The sequence below is a fragment of the Carettochelys insculpta genome, chromosome 21, assembly GCF_033958435.1.
Source record: "Carettochelys insculpta isolate YL-2023 chromosome 21, ASM3395843v1, whole genome shotgun sequence".
NCBI classification, from domain to species: Eukaryota; Metazoa; Chordata; order Testudines; family Carettochelyidae; genus Carettochelys; species Carettochelys insculpta.
The window spans coordinates 21,788,823-21,808,183 of record NC_134157.1 but is presented as its reverse complement, the minus strand read 5'-3'; the positions used below and the strand labels follow the sequence as shown (position 1 = coordinate 21,808,183).

General features: G+C 41.0%; 1 protein-coding gene across 1 annotated transcript in view; it reads right to left on the bottom strand.

Moving 5' to 3' along the window:
• RABGAP1 (RAB GTPase activating protein 1) overlaps positions 1-19,361 on the bottom strand; it is a 108,076-nt gene that overhangs the window by 79,028 nt on the left and 9,687 nt on the right. Inside the window, exons 2-6 of the mRNA XM_075015805.1 lie at positions 16,922-17,123; positions 8,581-8,815; positions 6,212-6,416; positions 5,151-5,325; positions 3,190-3,347 (exon numbers count right to left, since the gene is read on the bottom strand). Of these exons, the coding sequence (XP_074871906.1) occupies positions 3,190-3,347; positions 5,151-5,325; positions 6,212-6,416; positions 8,581-8,815; positions 16,922-17,071 (923 nt within the window). The 5' untranslated portion in view covers positions 17,072-17,123. The remainder of the gene's footprint in view (positions 1-3,189; positions 3,348-5,150; positions 5,326-6,211; positions 6,417-8,580; positions 8,816-16,921; positions 17,124-19,361) is intronic.

Below are 19,361 nucleotides of genomic sequence, written 5' to 3'. Positions count from 1 at the left end.
ATGATCTTATGAGGAGCAGCCTTGAGCTGCTAACACCAGATGCTTGAAACTTAACAGTGACTTACACAGCCACATTCCAGGAGAACCCCAACTTACCCGAAGGTTGAGTTCTTGCACAACCCCCTTAAGTCAAACTTTGTGTAACTTGGGGAGCCAGGAAACCGACCAGCGCAGCAGCATAGGTCAGTTTCCCCACTCCTCTAAGGGGTGGGGACCTTGTGCTTGGCTCTGGGCTGCCTGCCATGTGCAGGAGCCAGGAAATTGACCAGTGCTGCTGCACTCCTCAGTTTCCCAGCTCCTCTGAGTGGGCCATTAAGCAACAGAGACTGCCCTCTGAGCCCAGCTGCTCTGGCATGGTATTCTGATCCTCTCTTTCACTTGTGATTTAAAATGGTCACCATGGATTTCACTGACTTTAAGAGAGAGAGACTGGTATTATTAATCCAAGCGCCCCGGCTGGGCTGGTTATATTCTGTTCCCTCCATACCACTCCCAAACATCTAAATTGGGTAAGAATTTCTCCTTTCACTTTGTTTTCCTATGTGGTGTTAAAACAGCAGCTGTATTCTACCATAGGGGAGCTGCATTTCTGACCTGAGCCTGACTGGGGTTCAGGCCTTGGATTTGTACATCAGTTTGTTCCATTTGAACAGCAGTTTGGCTGCACCTGGAGGGAAGATGCTGTAATAAGGGGAGTAGGAAAGGAAATTTGTTTTTAAATAATGACTCCACAGGACATAAATCCAAAAACAGAAACATCCCTGCCTGTGACCTACACCCAACCTTGCTCCACAGGTCCAAGAGCGCATCGCAGTCATGCTACTCTGAGATAAAGGCAACTCAACATTTATAAAATACTGTCACTGATTACATACAACAGTTCAGGGAATTGCATGAGGAGTTGAACAGAAAATGAAAACTACATAAGGCCTTTGAGGAATCAGGATTATCCAGCATCAGACACAGTGGTCCTCTTTAGAACTGCTACATTGTCTGTGGATACCACCATCTCAGAAACATGCACAGAAACCAGAAGCACTTGGATTAGAGGACAGAACAAAATTAGCTGTCTTTGTGAGCCAGGACACAGAGAATAAGCATGTAGGAATAGATGCAAGCTCCGTTTCAAGGTTATAATTAAATGTTTGCAGATGGTAGGGAAATTTAGCCTTATCACAAGCAGGGATTTGAATTTCAATTACAGGGATCATGTGACAAGGACGAGTTGTTAACATTTGAGCCTTTGATAACGAATTTAAATTCAGCCTCCTTTCCTTCTGCTCCCTCGTAGCAAATGCTGGGTCCAATCCTAAGGCAGAGTTAGAGAAGCAAACCTAAATATAGGAGCTCTGTACCTCTCAGGATTCAGCCTTACTATTTCTTGGAACAAACCACGTACTGAGGAGCACCGATCATGTGACATATCAATGAGTAGCCTTGGACTGTCACTAGCATGAGAATAACTGCAAACCTCTAGGAATCCTAAGGATCATCATCTATAACTTCATGCTCCAGAGAAGCAATACAGTCTACAGCTGCTGCTGGGCTTCAAGGGTACAACCACACAACAATTAAACACCACAGCTAGCACAAAGTCAGCACACTCACACTTGTGGGGCAATCAGGCCGTAGGGCTATAGATGCCCGGGCTCAGGCTGGAGACCAAACTCTAAAACCTTGTGAGGGGCAGGGTCCAGAGCACAGGCTACTGCCCAGAGTCTACATAGAATTTTCAGCCCCACTGCTCTAGCTAGCCCTGCAAGCCCAAGACAGTAAAACTGGGACAAGCATGGCTGTGATACCCATCTTTTATTTAGTGTAGAGCCTATTCCTGGGTCACAAGATAAAGGCAAAAATTACAACTATTGCTATTAGAGGTATGCGTAGGGATAGTGTGTGCCCTGGAGACTCCAGCTTAGACTACTCAATTTTGTTGCTGTATCTTTACCAAAAAAGCTCCACTCTTGCAGAGAAAGCATCTCACGTTCTACTTGGCACAATGCTTCCCAGGAGAGTTACTGCTGGTGGGAAGATTCCATCATGTTTAAGCACAGTTTAACTTCCTTTACCATGCTCAGAGAGCATGAGTAAAACTAAAGACAAGAGTTAAGCAGGAAATGAGCTTCCATATATGCTTTTAGAGGAACCAAAGGGTCAGATCTGCAACATACTAGTTTCTTTTAACATGCAAAGTCACCAGTGGCTTTTGAAAAAGAATTCAATTTAGAAGAGTTTTCACATTAAAATCCAAGGCCCTATTGCAGCAGAGTCTGTAGAGATATACACTCATTCTTGGCGATTGATTTCTGACTCCATGTGTTGCTGCAGTACTAGATCTTCAGAGATGAAGTTGTCAAAGAGGCATAAAGTAGCCAATGGGAATGGGGTGGGGAACACATTTTTGTGCCATGCAGGTATGGGTGTTTGTACAGGTGCTTGAGGGCTTGGTAATCAGGCCAGTTGGCTGATAAAGCAGTAATAATACTATATTCACCTAATCACTCACTGCTTATCTTTTAGATAAGAAACTGAGGATAATCTCAGGATCACATGGAAAAGTTTCCATCTTTTCTGTTCATTTGCATGCATCTGAAAATCCTGTTCCGTTTTCTGTGTTCGTAGATAAATGGCCAGAGTGGGTTTAAGACTTTAATAAAGCACACTGATGGCAGCTGATGGGTCATGTCCTCTCTATCTTGTTTGAAGAGGCTTTATGCTAAGCAGCTGGCCAAATTTTCAAAAGGTGTTTAATAAAAGCTGCTCCCACTCACTCTAGCAAGATCTATGGTGTTGGACACCTCTGAAAATCTGACCAGCAATATTTGATAGAGTTTAAACATATGTTTAGTTTTAACCATGCTACTGCTGAATCCAATCAGCTGCTTTGCACACAGTGTTTTAAAAACAAAAAAGGATATATAAAAATACAGAAAACATCTGGCAGATGGCCTCAGACTCAATGCAATGAAAATGACAACAAAAACAGGAGGGTCCTGAGCAAGTTAGGAGAATCCAAGAATAAATCCTATTTTATTTACCAAAAGGGCTCACACCTGGAACTGGTTTACACTACAGTACAAACTCTTCAGAAGGAGAATTTAGGGGTAAGTCTTCACCACTTATACTCTCCTCCACCCACCGCCAAAACTGGATCCAGCCAACAGGTAAGCAGAAATCAGAAAGTAGTACCTGAAATAACCTTTCCCATCATCTTCCTTTATTTCCAGGGACACAGAGAATGTGAAAATATCACTGTCTGGAGTCTGTGGGGCTGTAGTGGCTGAGAGAGGAGTCTGTTTGGCAGAACGGCGGAAGGCAGTGGCAAAACTGTACAGTATTCGACTCACCTGCATTCATACATCAGAGAAATGAGAAAAAGTTCAAGCAGGATTGCCATCTGTCTTTTGATTGGCCAGTGAGATCAAAAATATTGTGCAAGAATATGCAGATATATTCTGGTTCCACTTAAGATAAAATATTAAATGTGCACGCTGTCACCTCATGGTTGCAATTTCTATGCTTTTGCTAACTTCTGAGTTATGAACAGATGATTTCTTCATAACATTCCACAGTACTTCAAGCGATTGCTTCATAATTTACTGAAATAATCATACCCTGATTCTCTAATGCACAAGTAATAATTTGTCTATTTAAAGCTCTGAAAGCTCTCTACAAATAGTATTGTGAGGCTAAGATGTTTATTATCTCAATGATTCAGTATTAAATTTGCTCATTTTATGTGACTATTTTTTCATACAGATCTGCCTACATACAGAAGTTGCTTTGGTTTAACGAAATGAGTCATGATATTGCACTGATTTAGTCAAACTGGGAATAGTTTGCAAGCATACAGTATGGAAGCGTATCTTAAACTTTCTGAGACCATGGAACACCCAACAACAGTATGTTTACATGGAACACCTATGAAAATGTTCTAAATAAATAAAATGAACAATTGTTGTCAGACCAAAAGAAAACAAAACAAAAACCCAAACAGCAACGTATACAGCAAAAACAAAATAAGTAATTTAACCACGTATCATAGCATTGAAGTAATAACAGCATATCTAGTTTTAACAGCAGAAAATATATACCATCAGTGTATGATATCAAAAACGTGTCAAATGCTTGCGGCACACCTGCAAGTTGTTCAGTGTTCTGTGGAACACAGTTGAAGAAACACTGTACTATGGTATGGCATACAGGTGCCAACTATCCTGCTAGCCGGGGAGTGCTCAGCACAATCTCCCCCTGCCCTACCTCTTCCCCATTCCATCACTTCCTCCAACCTTCCCACCCTCCGCTGCCTCCCTCAGTGTGCTCTGTCCCCATGCTCCTGAAGCTTCCCAAATGCTGCGAATCAGCTGCTTATGGTGCTCCAGAAGTGGTGGGAGGGCAGGGAAGGAGTTGGTCAGCAGCGGCACCAGAAGGTGAGAGTAGCTGGTAGGAAGCCCCATGGGGGGCAGAGCTTGGCTGCTGGGGAGTGCTCAGCAGTGCACCCACTATTTTTTGCCCATGTGTGCTCTGGCTGAACATTTACATCACTCTGTTAAAAAATTTTAAGGTAGCTTCAGAGAAGATATTAATTTTAATATTACTAACTTTTACTTTTAAATTAATGAAATCTATGCATTCGCCTTCCTTGTTTCTTTTTACGTAAAATTCATGTTGTTTTGCATTATCTCCACATCTTTAGTTTCATAAACAAATTTATACTGAAGAATAGGTTTCATTTGTGGCTGTTAGGACTCAACTCTGAAATCAGATGTTCAATCCCATGGACGTTAGGGTGTGTCTACACGGACACAAATCTTCAAAATGGCCATGCTAATGGCCATTTCGAAGATTACTAATGAGGTGCTGAATTGAATATTCAGTGCCTCATTAGCATGAGGATGTTTCTGGCCACGGCACTTTGACAGTGCGCCGCTCGGCGCGGCTACACAGGGGTCCTTTTCGAAAGGACCCCGCACCTTTCAAAATCCCCTTATTAATCTTTGAAATGGCCATTTTGAAGATTTGTGCCCGTGTAGACACACCCTTAGTGAGAGTTCCGAGTACTGCGAATGTAGCTGGTCCAAAAGAGATTTACAAAGTGTTGTTGGAATATGTTCTTAATGCCAGCAAAGTCAAGAAAAGATTCAACTTACAGCTTCTTGGATTTCACATCGGAAGACATGAATCCTGAACAGTTCAGCATTGTAGTGGCTTTCAGTGAAAGCAAAGCAGTCACTCTCGTGGGTCCCATCATGCCCTCGCACACAGAAGAGGATTTTATAGATTGGATAATTTGCTATTTCTGTGTGTGTCTGAGGATCTAAGAGCCTGTTTTTAAAAAAAAAAATAAAGAAAGAATGAACGCTTTGGCCAACCATTTATTTCAGAGACTGAAGGAGTTCCCTGATGCTTAGTGAAAGCATGATATATAGCCTGTCTCCAAACGCCATTTATTTCAAGGTGTTAATCATATACGAAATATTGACCCATCCCCAACCCATGTAAATGCCTTCCTTTTATTTTATGACAGACTGCAGTCAATCAACATTAAAATGGGCCAGGGATTTCGACCTGGCCTGAACCCCTTTATTCTGAGATGACGAAATGAATGCTCGATTTGAATGTAAGTTATCTGACTTTTATCCTTTATTCCTAAAAACAAAAAAAGTGCACTTACTCTAAATGCAAGGCACTTACGGCTATAATTTCCCTGTGAAACTCGGACCTTCCCATTCAGAAAGCTGAACTAACCTACAGCAGTTCATGCTAATTTCAGGTCACACAGTTCTCTCATGCTCACAATAGCCCTTGCCTACCATTCTGTGGCATTCTTTCGGGGAGAGGACTGCAGCCTGCTCCCTGCCGGAGACTTTGCACATCAGCAGTTTCACAGCCCTGGCTCTGCCTCCCCAGAGATCAGAATTCAGTCTCCGTTTCCAGGACATAGGTAAGTAACTATCTCAGCTATGCTTTCCAAGACAATTCAGATATTAAAAGGACATTCCATGCCGCCCCTTGTGTATGAGAAGCTCTCTGTAAACTGATCTGCAAGGTCAATTAACTCTCTCTTTTTCAAAATTCCTTAAGACCCCACTTCTGCCACATTTAAAAGAAATCCCAGGCTGCTCATATCTCCTGCTGTGATTGGTAGATTGCTCTCCTTTGAGAGATGGAACTGATCGGACTCCAACATGCCCTTGAACAAGCTTCATACCTCACAGTTCCTTCAGACACGTTAGGCACGGACAGAGTCACATCTAAAGAAATCTGGCACTGGCTTCGTAAGATAGACATCATTCTCAGGGCTTCCACTTCACTCCTGGGGGCATTCACAGAGGCACAGCCCAAGTAGGTAAGCTTGCTGAACACCACACTGTCCTCATCCGCCACTGGTGTAAAAGGGCTCGACGCCTCACAATCTGCAACAAGGCACACAGTGACAAATGAAGAAGCAGGCTGGACGCTATGTGGTAATAAGCTTCAAGGCAGGCCTCCCAATAACCAGGGGTCTGAAAACAAGCAACAACATCCACAGAATCATAGAAACTTAAAAATAAAATAAAAATAAAAATAATTGGAGACACATATCTCCTAGAACTGGATGGGACCTTGGGAGGTCATCTCGTCCAGTCCAGTCCCCTGCCCTCTTGGCAGAACTAAGCACCATCCCAGATGAACTTTTTTTTTGTTTATCTATTTGCCCCAGATACCTAAATGGCCTCCTCCAAGACTGAGCTCACAACCCTGGGTTAAGCAAGACAATGCTCAAACCACTGAGCTATCCCTCCCCTCTAACTTAGGCAAGGGAGGAATCTTAAAAGACATCATCACATGCAGCCCCTGTGGCAAAGCCAATCAAACCTAGACTTCCCCAACAGGTGTTTTTCTTTCAATTACAGGGATTCTAAAACTTTCATTGGAAGCCTTTTCCAGAGCTTAACTACCTTAACATTTGGCAAGTTTTTCTTAATACTTAATCTAAATCTGCTTTGGTTCACATTAATCCCTTTACTTCATGTCTTACTTAAAGTAGTCAAAGAGTACAACTAATCACCTTCCTCTTTACTGTATTTGAGAGCTCTTGGCAGGTTCCCCCTTCACTCTTCTTTTCTCTAAGCATGCCTATTTTTAAAAACCCTTCCTCATAGTTCACGCTGTCTGAACACTTGAGCATGTTTGGTGCTCTCCTCTGGGCTCTCAAATTTGTCCACATCATCCCTCTAGTGTGGTACCCAGAATCAGACTTAGCTCTTCAGCTGAGGCCTCACCAATGCTGACCAGAGCAGACAGTTATCTCCTGTGTTTTACATACAACACTCTTGCTAATACACCCTAGAATGAGAATAGCCTTTTTTGCAGCTGCATCCTCCAAAGTGCCTGCAACCCTTCCCAGGCTGGTGTCACTTGGGAATTTTATAAGCATACTCCCCACTTCACTATCCAAGATATTAATGAAAATATTAACAGTACCAACCACGGGACTTAGACTTGTGGGACACCATTAGACATGCCCTCCTAATCTAACAGCAAGCCATCAATAACATTCTGAGCATGGTCCTTCAACGGCTGTCCACCACTTTACAGTAATTTTCATCTAAGCATTACAAAAAGCCAGGACAGACTAAAAAGGAAACAGCTCTTGATCAACATTGGAAAGAGCCACAGGCGATCCATGCTTTTAAGAGTCTCTCTCTGCAGGGAATGCCCTTAAGCATGCTGTCAGAATGCACTGATGTTCACCAGGGCAGTAAAAGTCAGAAGCATTCTAATAGGACCTATTTAATCAGCAGCATATTTTTAAAGTACTCACAGTCGCACTGTGAACTAATTCTCATTTTCCATCAGCACAGGGGTTCCCCAAACTTTGTCCATAGTTTGAACAATATCATAGCTGATCTCATTGGCCATCTACACTCCCAATGACATTTACATGCCATCCTGGGGCAGTTACAACATTATTGATATCAGATGTTTACTTTAAATGCTATTTAGCAGCTAAAAATAAGAATGAGGAAGCTTGAGTTGGGAAAGATTTTATTGCAGCTCACTTGAGAGAGTGAGCTCTTTAGTGATATCAGAACTATTCATTGAATTCACATATTTTATAAGCTTAACCTTATGAATGAATGTCCATGGGACAGGACATCTGCACTCCAAGTCTCCGTAGACAGGAAAAAAAAAAAAGGAAGAAGAAAGACAGAAGACAAAGTTTAACATGCAGGTGAGTTTTGCAAGTAATCCCCTAACATTAAGATCCTGGCTAACATTTTTCAAAGCATCACGGTCACCTAAGCATTTCTGAAAGTTTCACCTGATCAGTTCTGACTTTTAAAACCCCCATACCAATGTTGTAAGAATAGGCGCTTTAATCCAGTATTTTTAGACAAAGTTCCCTTTCCTCTCATTGTGACCCACTACTCCTGCCTTCAACTTACTTCTGAAGTAGTACTTAGTTGACTAGCCAATGGATATCCTGCTGCTACATGAGCAGATGAGATAAACAAAAGTTTCACATATTATACATCATAACAGAGAAACCCAGAACTTCCGATGGCCCAACCAGATTTCCCCAGTCTTTCTTACCTCCCTGGGTTGGTTTCACTGGCAGGCTCATATCAGGTTTCGGGAGTCCTGTCACTGACACTGGGTTAATGGTAGAGGATGCTGAAGCCTCGAGAAGGATGGGATCTTCCCCTTCTCCATCAGTCCGACTTTCTTCCCCATGCTCCCGGTCACTGGACTGGTCTTCCATAGGTGGATCCATCAGTACATCCTCAAGTTCCTTCTGTAACTGCTGCTCACTCCCATTCCCTACAATCTAACGGTTATAAACACAATCAGGAAGGAAAATAAAAAAGACTGCTCTGTTGAAGAAAAACTTGCACACGAGGAATTAAAAAATTAGCATAAATCCAGACTTGCCACCCACTACAACTGCGCCTAAACACACAAATGAAAGCCAGATGCGTAGCAACCAATCTCCCTAAATTTAATATATGAGTGGTGTTCTTCAGAAACAAAGGTGGCCTTGTTTAATACTTCAACATATGTCACAAAGAGCCCAGAGCAGGAATTACTTGGACGTAGGAAAAAAGAGTGAGGTAAGTGACCCACAAAGCCAGTCCAGACATCATATAAAGTAAATCTAAATGAAGTACTAACAGAAGACAGCAAAAGTATGGCTTCTATGGAGACCTTCAGAGGCAACAGCAAATGCCTAAAATTTGATAAATGGACTGTGCGTTCATAGGGAGGCAAAGACCTCTGTCTGCTGAGGAAACAATGAGATTACACAGAAAGAGGGCTCAGGAGGGGTGAGTCAGAAAAAAGTTAATACAATCAACACCAAAAACAGATGTCATTTAGGTAAAGTATTAAATGCACATAGTTGTGTTGCTTGTGGGCACTAACTATGTACCCACTGAAGGTAATGGCAAAGCTCCCAACAACTTAAAGCATGCAACAGCAGAGCTTTAGCTGGGAAGAAAAGGGAGTCAGCACTTAGTACATTGCAGTGGCTAAAAACAGACTGCAAATTACACTGCTGGTTGTGATCTCTATAGGTATACAGAGGAACTCTAGAGAATGAAATAGAATAGATGCACAAGGCCTAAGTGTTGGTGTCCTAGATCGATGCACTTCCATCATGTGTAAAAGTCACATTTCAGAAACTCATTATGTAAATTTACCAATCAGTAGCTCTACCCATCACAATGATACTTAGATATAAAGATAAGCATATCACAAATACCACACAACAGGCAAAGGAGATACAAAAAGTGTCTTGAAAGCATTTTGCGAAGTGCAGCCAATGAAATCGGCTAACGTTCGAACAACTTGTTGGTAACCATACCTATTCCTGTTGGCACTGGCCTCCATTCCTGTGATCTGACATTCATTCCCATAGCCAATGTATGTTTTAAAAGACATTGATTTAAGATACCTCAAATAAGCTAAAAAGCCTTGGAAAGTTCAGTTATATCGCATCCCTTAACACTTTTAACTAGTTCATTTTAGTACCTTTTTTTTAAAATCTTGCCCAGAAAAAAGAATCTGGAATTGGTTCCTGTTCTCTTCCCCTCCTTTTTGATTGGAAACTAGACATGGAGAAAGACTTCTGCACGCAGAAGTCTGCCCACAACACCCTTACATAAGGAAGTAGATAATTCTATCTTAGTAGAATATTAACTCATCTTGAAAGCATCTGAAGCAATGGCCTAGGTCCTCAGATTTAAACAATAACTAAGTCAACCTACAGTTCAGATAAGAATGTTAAAATAATACACTGAATCAGATACCAGGAGAGCTTCACAGATTGCCATTAGAACCTTGAAAGGAAATCTACTGAGAAAGTAAGAAAAAAATCTGGACTGACAATATTTTGGTGCATGGAAGTTCATGAATCTATATGGTACATACCCTGTAGAGAAAGTCACAGTAAAATTCCCAACAGGAGAGATTTACCTTGTTACTGTCGGTTTGAACTCTCGTGACTCATGCATCTGATGAAGTGGGTCCTTGCCCACGAAAGCTTATGCTCCAACATATCTGTTAGTCTATAAGGTGCCACAAGAATTCTTATTGTTTTTGAAGATGCAGACTAACGTGGCTACCTCTTTGATACTTGTCTCTCTTAAATTACCCAGACAAAATAATTCCTACTGAGATGTCATTCTGACACACAGAAGCAGCTGCAGGCCTTCATGGATGGAGCCCCACTCCATTTCAAATCTCAAACACAAATTAGAGAGGGAAAAAACGGAGAAATCTCAAACATGTCTAACACCTCTCCCCCAGACTTTCCACACACCTTCACTGCCTTATGCCTGTAACACACAAAAACACAAATATTACATCTATGTCTGAAAACCCCAAATTGCACCACAACAGGGTTTAAGCAGTTTCTTGATTTCCTAGTCATCTCTCCCACATGACCAAAAATGAAAATCAAATGCTGTTCCTCTGCTACATCATTTAAAGTGAGTTTACTTCTAATGAAAAACATCACTTTGACAAAGTCGTACTCAAGTTATCTATTGGCAGCACACACGGTGGCAGGCCAAGCTTCCCACACCTGCCACCACTGTGTCTGACTCCTGAACTGATTAGTCCTATAGGCTCATTCAATCCTTGATCTCAGTGCTGAGCCTGCCAAAGTGGCCTCATTGGCAGGGTGGACTGATTTAAATAATTAAAAAAAAAAACATTAATTTATATCAAGTTACCAAAAATGCTAACACTGTCTGTTCTTAGAGTGCCCTTAATTTTGAGGAAGCCCCAGTGAACTCACTGGTACATCTGTTATCTGAGAAAGAAGACACAGAATGGGGTTCCCTTGAAAAAGGTGAGTTATGCTGAAGTGAAAGTGATTTACGGCATTGCCATTATGATCTGTGGCCATGATGTTCCAAAATAAGAGGCATGTATTATAGAATATAAACACGAAAATGACACTGAGTGGCAACTGGCAACTCTAGATATGTCTTACTGCAGCTTTCTGTATTGTATACCTGAGTGACAGATTCTAAACTTAGTTAACTAATTAGTTTGGCTAATCCTCATGGCTTGCTTAAACTATTTTGTTTTTCTAACATCATCATCTAATACAACCAGCAGCTTGGAAATTTACTTGTCCAATCCCATTTACACTAAAAGGAACGGAAAGACTCTTGAAGAGTGATGCATTGTAAAGTCAATTATTTGAGTCACTAACCAATTGATTTACTCAGCCATTTCCACATCTTCATCCACATCATTTTCTCCCAATATGAAGTTTTCCTTATGATGTTTCCTTCTTGCAACTAGACCCCGAATCACCATCTTGCACTGCTCGTGCTTGCCATGTTTTCCATTTTTCACCCAGAAAACAGATTTCTTCAAAATATTCCCAGATAGAGTCTAATGTTCAGAGAGCCATGACGGTTTCTTTTGCAGCAAAATTGTGGGGGATAATAGGAAGCTCTATGCGCTGAATAACGTCTTCCCTTTTTCCTTCTAGTACACTCCACTGTTTCTTTCTATGATGCCTCTGTGCTTTCCTACGTATTGTCTCTGTCTTTAAGATAATGTCTTAACTAACTCCTCTGTGGTGCTTGGCCCACATCTACCACCACATAAGCACAGAACAAAAACCAATCCTATCCAGCTTGTGTTCTTTGTACATATTACTTTTCAGTCTTCTGAAAAACAGAAATTGAAAGCCCAGAACTTTCAAAAAGAAAGAGCTAGTAGTCAGGCTGGAGAGATGAGGGCAGGGGACACCAACCAAAACAGCAAGAGCCATTTTTTCCAATCTGGTAAAAAAATTAATAATTCAAGAGCCACAAAGCATGTGAATGAGACAGCCCTTAAAAATAAAAAATTATACTTTTTAAACTCCTATTTAAGAACACACACAATGATTTGTAATGTGATACATGTTTACTGCAGGACATTCACAAATTGTTTACATAGTCTGGTTCCTCACACTTTACATGTGTTTGTAAGACTGTCTTCCTGACTTTCACTCCCAAAGCTCTCTCACTGAAGGACGTACAGAGTGGGGAGGATGGAGGAGGGTAGTTATCCAAGGTTTCAGGATCACATATTGTTTCCTATTTAAATATGAGTTGCTAATTTTGGGGCTTTTAGGCATTCACAATTTATCGAAAGTAATCGGGTGGTGGTTTTTTTTCCCTTTGCAATTTTAGTGTTGGGAGCCACAAAGAAGTCCTTAAAGAGCTGCAGGTTGCACACCCGTGGATTAGGGCCATTTTTATGAGACTATAAATGCAGTTGTAGCACATTTATGATGAGATTTAACTGTAACTCATTTTAAATGAGAAGTTTAGTATTTTATCCATTAAAAAAAATCAGATTTAAAAATCTGATCTAAACCAAAGGTCTGATTTCATTGATTTTTAAATAGATTTTTATCCACCTTGCTTGTTTGTCACCTGAATACCTGTTCACTAGTCATTGAACCAAGACATATACAGCACTTTATATGCACCACTAAATACCCCTCCAGCAACAAAAGTTTCAATTGTTTACGACCTGCAACACAGCCAAACCAGTGACCTAGGAGGGGGAATGCTCCAGCTCCCATTTCCGTAGCATAGTAGTTTTCACACTTTTTTTTTCTTTCCCCCTTGCAGCACCCTAAAAGCACAGGCTCCTCTGGAAATTCAACTTGTGGTCTGCAAAACTCTTGATAGAGAAGTCAGACTGAAAATCAACTGAACAGAATTGGACTATAGATGTTACAGGTGTTTTGGCCTGGTATTTGGGAGAGCATGGAAGGGTGCTAACCTGTGACCATCTATGGCAATGACAACACATCCAGGCTTTGAGCTGTAGGTGGGGGTATTCATATACTTTTGATTAATCAGAAAGATGCCTCTTCTGGTACCTGAAGCTTCATTTGTTGGTCATTTATCACAGAACCCTTAGACTACTGGCTCTCAACCTGTTTATCATTGTGAGCCAGATATGCAGCTCTCTGTGTGTTATGTGGGCCACATCCATATGCTCTGGTCCAGAGAATGTCACATGGGCTGCAACTGTGTGCTGACTCCGTCACAAGTGACCTGCAGGCTAGAACCACTGCCTCAAGCAGTCCGTGGAGCCCCCAGGCTGAAAACCATTGCCCTAGCAGATGGTACAGGAGGAGTGAAACAAAACAAAGGCACAAAAGGTCACATGAAACTGAAATCGGGAAGACTCTAATGAGTATTATTATTGTAAAGTACAGACCAAGGCCAACACCAAACTCCCCAAAAGAATCCAAAGTTAGGTGGCCACTGCACTGCACTGCTGCGGATTCACTCAAAGGGAGGAGATTTTCAGCTGTTTCAAGGTTTCCTGTATTTTATGCTGGCTCATTTGCATGCAGCAGAGGAAAGAAATCACCTTACAGAGTCAGATGGCCTTACAAACCTCTGTAACTTGAGGCTGGCTGTGACAGTAAGGCAAACAAAGCCAAGTAAAAGCGTGGCTTTCTGGCACCCAGATAGTTGGTGCACTCAATTAACCCGCATGCCACCGGGCTGGCTGACCAGCCAGTGGCAGCAGGGCACTTCAACATCCAGCACATTTAATTAGCCAGCACCCCTCAGTTTTTTCAAGGGTGCTGGATAATGGAACTTTTACGGTAGATAACTGCACTCCTCATTCCAGACTATGATAAAAAAAATGGAACAAGAAACATCAACATGCTTGAAACTTGACACAGGGTGAGACACTTACAGCTGCTGTCAAAAGCCCCAATGTGATAAATACAACATATGTGCTTTCCAGCACCAAGATTTAAAAAAAAAAAAAAAAAAATCCCAGATTTAAAGGAGAATTGGATGCCAAGGATGGGAAGACAGCCATTCAGTGGTGCTACTAGTCAGCTACGAGGAACTGTGGGGATCATTTAAGATGCGTGATTTCATGAAAAGACTAAAGTGACCCATAAGAGGCAACTTCTGAACCCTGCCAGAAGAGGAGGTGCAGAGGCAAAAGGATGAATGATCTAGTAAGTATTTTGGTCTCTCTGTTTAGGACAGATGCTCTTTCCCACTTTACTAAAAACCCAGCATGACCCCAAAATGATTAACTACAGGGAATCACAACACTATAGAACCCACTTAGGTAAGCTACCATTACTTGTATTCCAAAACAAACTGGGGCAAGCTAACCCTCCTACCCTCGGGTTTGCACATGCACACAAAACACCAGCCTTCTGGGTTCTCTGACAGCTCAATGCATTGATATCCATTCTACAGAGCAGTTCAGGAATGGGATTTTCATAAATTCAATTCATTTCAACTGCCAGCAAAATAACAAGGGGAGAAACAGAGAGCAGAAACACGTGATAGGTGGCATTTATGGCATACATTCATTGAAACCACCCCTTTAAAACTGAATCACGTATGTCAGCATATATAAAAAGCAAAAAAATGTTCAGAGTTATGAACAGCTACAGAAAGATACAGGGCATAGTGACATATTCAGAATCAAATGCATAAAATCTGACAAGACACCAATGTTTTCAAAGAAAAACATGTCTATTAGCTCATATAGACATTTATACCAAAGGAACACAAGATGAACAGCTCCTCTGGTTCAGCATACATCTTATGCAGTTCAACCAGAGTGAGAAAACATGCTTAATACTCAGCAGGATGCATGATGAGGAATTAAGAGAAGTAAGATTCACAAACTGCAATTCTAGAATTACCAAAGTAGGAGAACAATCTCAAACTCAAACCCATTCAGATTTTTTCCCCCCCAACAGAAATTTTTCCTCCTTTGGTGGCAACATGATAGCTGCTGGACTTGCAGCAGATACAAACAAGGTTATAGAATCATGCATCCTGAAACAGATGATCTTCCATCAAGAAAGTATTCTCCCCATTTCTGTCTCTGACATGTACAACCTGGGGCAGTCCCTCCTTGGGGATCTTTTTAAAAAAAAAAGTCAATTTCCATGTGGCGCTACCATGCAACTTGCTAAGCTATATATCAAGTGCGCATCAGGGTACAAATTGCTTTCTCCTGAACCTAGTTTTTCCAGTTCCACAGACAACTAATACAGCTGAACTGGTGCCTAAAAAGCAAAGCCAGTTTTGAGGAGGCAGTAGACAGGACTGTTCCTCATCAAGACACTAGCATATCCTTCTTGTCTTCATTTCTCTCTAGTCTACTGACAGCAAGCAATTGATTTCCATTCATAAAGACAAGTATATTTCCAACGTTAGTTTGTTGTCTCCTTCCAGAGAAGAGATAGGTTTAATAAGAGAATTCCTGCAGTCATGACTTTGAACTGGGTCACCTACTTGCATTAGCTAAGGTATAATGTTTCCATTAATCATTCAGATTGCAATTATAAAGAAACAGCATGCTCTTGCAAAGGACAGAGTACAAAAGGAAAAGCTTAAGCTGATTCACTTTGTTCAACAGTCGTACCCAACCTTTGTATGGAATTCATGCTGAAGTTTATTTTTGAAGCACAAAACAAGTATTGTGGTGTTAAACTCCCAGATCAGGAAACAGCATGACTTTGTTTGATAATTACTTTTAACCAGGAATTTTAAAAAGACAGAAGAAACACAGAGGTGCCAAAGTTCCTGCTTCCTAAATGAGAAATATGGAACATGCAAAAGATTCTGGAAGGATTTCATTATTTGGATTCCACTTTGAAAATCAATGTATCTGAAAAGCAAATCTGGGCCATACAACAGCTGCTTGATCACCCCTGGAGAAGATCCACTTCATATTATAATGAATAAAAATATAAATCATAAGTGCATGGGAGTTCCGAGTGACCATTATGTTTCTGTTACTATGTTTTAAGGTCACAAATTCAGACAGGACTCAAAGGGTTCCTTTATGCTAGGCAGCCTAAGTGCATAACTCAAGGAAACCAATCCCAAAAATCCCCACATCTTTTTGAGGAATAGCAATGCCAGAAGTGAAAACACCTCAGTGCTCAGATTTCACATATCCTGCTCATGGGCCTGTGTTGTGAGGGCCATGGTACATGCCATATGTCACATTACAGGACATTTCTAAATTTCTTAAAAAGCAAAGCTTTCACATTGGTTCTGCTATGAACTAAGGTTTCCCAAAGACAAACTGACAACATATGCACATTTACAAAGGCATTCACCCCTGAAAGTTGCAACGAAGCTGTAATTCAAAAATCATAATTTATTATTGTTTCATTCTAAATGACTAAATGGCACATAGACTATGCCAGTGAAGGATTCAGCAAATGAAAAACCAACTAGTGAAGTTGAGAGCACTTATTCAAAACATAACTGTCATCTATGCTGACATCAGGAGCAATTAAAAAAAAAAAACACCAGCAGAAGGCATTGATTCTTTAACAAGTTCTCTACACAAAAGAAATTCTTCTTTAAGCTCTTTATGGTTAGTTTGGGTTATGGATTCTTACCTTTAATCCTGTTTTTTCATCATCGCTACCATTATTTGTAGATGGCGTTTCATCCCCTTGCCTGGAAACCAAGACAAAATCTTCACTGTTAAGAGTGGATACCGAGTCTGAAGACACACTAATTTTTCCAACAGAGGCCTTGTCATCCATGTCTTAAAAAGGAAGTTCGAATCATGAATGAGATTAAATCTCTTATATACCCCTGAAAAACAAAAATAATAAAAATACTTATAGAAGTTTGTGCTGGAAGCTCAAATGCTTTCAGAAATTCCGTGGACTATCAAAAAGCAACACATCTGACTGCATAGCTAAGTAACAGCTCCCAGTACATACATCAATATGTACTTCTGGCCCTGCTTTTCAATTTGCCATGAAACTCTTTATTCTGAAAGCATTGCACTGGTTTCTATAGACCACAAAACAAAACTATATTTTTGAAGCGTTTCATGATCATGTTTCCCAGTGAAGGCTCTTCTATGCTACACATAGATTCACATTTGGGAATCTGGTTACAACTCTTCAACCGTGTGGTGTAGATGAGGGCTCAAAAACATGCTCCCAAGGAATGCGAAAGCCCAGCTATTTTAGGATATGGTTAAGATCTTGTTTACACTGCCAAACGAAAATGTCACAATTAAATCCCAGACACAGTACTGCCTGTAGTGTAGAACAGACTATGAAACATGTGTTATGTCTAATAATTAGAGCCCTGCAAATCCACAAACATCTGCATCCATGTACTGGAAGCACACCTCCATGAATCATTTTTGAGAATGCAGATGTGGATACAAACCGTGCAGGCTCTACTGAAGATAAAAGACACTGTCTTAGGGCCAACATACATCCAAGCATAAACCCAGTCATAACTTGGCCTTCCCTTCATCTATATTCAAAACAAATACCATGCTAGGGCTTTGTAAATATCAAGACAAGCCAATCATTGTATTTCACTCACAAATAATCTCAACATTGTATGATTCAACTCCTATGCTGTACTAGAGACATGATGACCGCTAAGTTGAGCAATATTCTCTGCATCTGCATGAGACACCCTACCAAGAAACAGGAAGAACAGCACAGGCTGCAAGTCAAAGCCAACAGATAAGCTTAAAAAAAAAAAAAAAAAAAAGGGCAGAAGAACTGGCACCGAAATACACATTAAATAAAGGGGACAAAAGGTAGAGTTCAACATCAAAGGTACTTACAAACCATGCCTAAAAATACAATGCTGTGGTACAAAGGGTAAGTTGAATTCTGTAATGAGTCCTGATCACATGCTCATCACACGAGTCCCAGTCGTCACTGATTCTAAAGGATGACCAAACCCCATTTTTTCCCCCCATTTACACCCTAAATCCTGCGGGGAAATGACCTCACTTGATTGCCACAATATCATCCCAACAATGAGCCAGCTTAGCTCAGATTCATTTTTCAAAGTGTACCATCTAAGTACACAAGGGATACACAGACATCTGAGAGGATGGCTTCCTGACTTGGTGCCTTGCAGAGCTCAGAAGCCATGGGCAGGAGATATTTTGGAATTAATGTTGGATGGATTTTCAGCATTCTTTTAGGTATGAATTTTTACCAGTGAGGGTAATTAACCATTGGAACTATTTGCCAAGAGTCACAGATTCTCCATCACAGGCCATTTTAAATCAAGACTGGATTCAAGATATGCATTAACTCTTAGGGAATTATTCTGGGCAAGCTCTATAGTCTCTGTTATAAAAAAGATAAGACTAGATGACTAAAATGATCCCTTCTGGCCTTGGAATCATTGTATCACATGCAATAGTCCTAACCCACTCCACCAAATGGGCTGGTTGCACATTAAGTCTCAGTACAGACAGATGACTTTCCTTACTCTCCTCCAATGCAAGCAACAGCTGAGATTAGTAAAACAGCCTCTCCAGAACCTTTTACTACCGCAACTGTTGCAAATACGTTGCCTTCTATTTTTCCATAAAGGAACTTTATGATTATTTTAAAAGAGATTAAGATGTGCTCTAGGAATGCAAAGCATAGGTGGAGACCAAAACAAAGGCTAGGTCTACACTAGACACAGCAGATCGAACACTTAGGTTCGATCTTTCAGGGTGCCGTTTCAAAACGGTGCGTTCCGGGATCACTCTCGAACCTGGAACTCCTCACGAGCCACAAGAATTAAGGAATGTTGGCAGGAGGAGCACTCATGGCCACATTCTGCAGTGAGGACAGAGACCAATGTCAATGGCTGCAAAATCAATTTTAGGTACGCAGTTGGCGTACCTAAGATTGCATAGCAGCTGTCGACATTCCCAGTAAGTGTAGACATAGCCTGAGTTGTGAAATTAGCCAAAGGAAGGAGCATTGTGTGATTCCTCTTTGGGAAACACAGAATTCTGAAAAATGCAAAAGCATCCTACTCTTGTCACATTCAGTCAATTAGACACTGACA